General features: G+C 35.2%; 1 protein-coding gene across 1 annotated transcript in view; it reads right to left on the reverse strand.

Annotated features, from left to right (window-relative positions):
• Positions 1-1,070: 1,070 nt before the first annotated feature.
• The window catches only part of LOC117104629 (BPTI/Kunitz domain-containing protein 4-like), a 3,906-nt gene continuing 2,916 nt past the window's right edge, over positions 1,071-2,060 (reverse strand). The window contains exons 4-5 of the mRNA XM_033245497.1: positions 1,829-1,945; positions 1,071-1,492 (exon numbers count right to left, since the gene is read on the reverse strand). Of these exons, the coding sequence (XP_033101388.1) occupies positions 1,353-1,492; positions 1,829-1,945 (257 nt within the window). The 3' untranslated portion in view covers positions 1,071-1,352. The remainder of the gene's footprint in view (positions 1,493-1,828; positions 1,946-2,060) is intronic.

Here is a 2,060-nt window from a genome sequence, read left to right on the forward strand (position 1 = left end):
CGCGGGGGGGGGGGGGGGGGAATGGGTCCAACGCCCCCCCCCCCCTCCGTCGGGGAGAGCCGCCCTCCCCCCGTCCGGGAGAAAAAGCACAATTCGTCGGGGAGAAAAAAAATTATATGTATTTTCTACATATTAGTAGACTTTAAAATCGATAAAATAAGCCTTTAAAACTCCTAAATTGTTAAATTTTTCGGGGGCTTCACCCTCTGGACCACTTTCGAAACCTTTTAATCGAAGCTCGACCACGCTCACATTGCTTTCGTCGGTAAAATCTGACCCCTCGTCGGGGGCATCGGCCTCGACACCCCCCTAACGTCGGGCAAATCCTGGCGCCACCCCTGAGTAGTGTACATGCAAAGAGACTAAATAAGAGTGATTGATTTAAGTTTATCTTATTTGTTTTTCATAGTTCGAATACGTCACAAGCTGATCTATAGATAAATAATTATTTTTATAAATGTTAATTTACACGAAATAGGTATAGCTATATAAGCAGGTATGATTATGATTACCAGGATAAATTAAAAACCTTTCATGATGAGTATTTCAGTGGCAGATTCAAGGGAGCCCAACCGGCCAACAAAAAAGAAAATTATATTCAAATTTACGTCTGAGAGTGCCATTTCCGGCCAACTAGAGGTGCTATAATCAATAAATATTCTTACCTCAGCCCCAACCATGGTGGGGCTGAGGTGGTCTACACTCCATATGTAAAAGTCCCTTCCTAGGCCCTCTATTTCGGATTTCTGGATCCGCCACTGTGTTATGAAAATATAGTGTGGAAATACAAATGTTAATTGCATTACTTAAAATCAATTAGATAGGACTTATAAAATGTTATAGATGTCAGAGCTTTAGGGGCTTCGTCTCTGGACACTCACCGGGGACTTTAGGCCGACCCCTGGCCCCCAGCGAAGCCCAAGACTTACTTCTTTTGCAATTCGTCCCCTTTTTGGGCGTCCCACTTTCAACCACGAATCGACGCCCTTGATCATGGAAGAGCTCTGTCATTGAGGATTTATATACCCACTGTAATACACACTTCTTAATCTTTCAACGGAACACACTACTTTGTATACAATTTTGTAATTATTTATTGTTTGCTGAAAATAAATTGGTTGACAACAAAATGATATATAAAAATGAACTGCAGTGACCATTTATGATTGGTAAATTTCATTCCACATATAATATAATCTGATAGAAACAAATAACAATTTATGAATGGCATATCTGTGGGAGGAGATGATCGCTTTGCCCATTGGTTTTAGCGTATCTTGGTGTTTGGCACATGAGTGTCAAGTCGCCTGTGTATTTACATTATGATTTTATTATAATTATGGTGATGAGGCTTAGCGAGTTGCTACCATGCCTAGAGCGTCAAGTATGTCGTTGCTACCATCAGCGCAGGCGCACTTGGGTTTCTTTCGGCAGTCCAGCTTGGAACTTTTACTACATTTTCGGCAAAATCTTTCACAGAAAGTTTCTCTCACTGTAATGATAATAATGATGATAATAATAATGATGATAATAATAATAATAATAATAATAATAATAATAATAATAATAATAATAATAATAATAATAATAATAATAATAATAATAATAATGATAATAATAATAATAATAATAATAATAATAATAATAATAATAATAATAATAATAATAATAATAATAATAATAATAATAATAATAATAATAATAATAATAATAATAATAATAATAATAATAATAGTAATACTGATAATAAAAACAATAATAATAAATAATATTAACAATAATGTTGCTTATAGCCCGCACACATAGTTTTTATTATTTATATACTTACATTTCGTTTTTGGTGGTGGGTTGCAGTCGCATGTAAAACAATCGTTTTCATCGAGCTTGTTTCCGTACATGCATGGGCGCGTGCATTGTGGCACAGGGCAAACCTTCTCCTCACGAACTAATAATCAGTAGAGAAATATATCATGTACCATTAATAAAATATATTAACATAAATTTATTTTATAATTATAGTTTAGTTTACATATAATTCTGAACGGTAATGAATGGTCTCT

This window comes from Anneissia japonica, unplaced genomic scaffold (assembly GCF_011630105.1).
Source record: "Anneissia japonica isolate Jap-2015-1 unplaced genomic scaffold, ASM1163010v1 scaffold287712_len2945570_cov188, whole genome shotgun sequence".
In the NCBI taxonomy this organism is placed as follows: Eukaryota; Metazoa; Echinodermata; class Crinoidea; order Comatulida; family Comatulidae; genus Anneissia; species Anneissia japonica.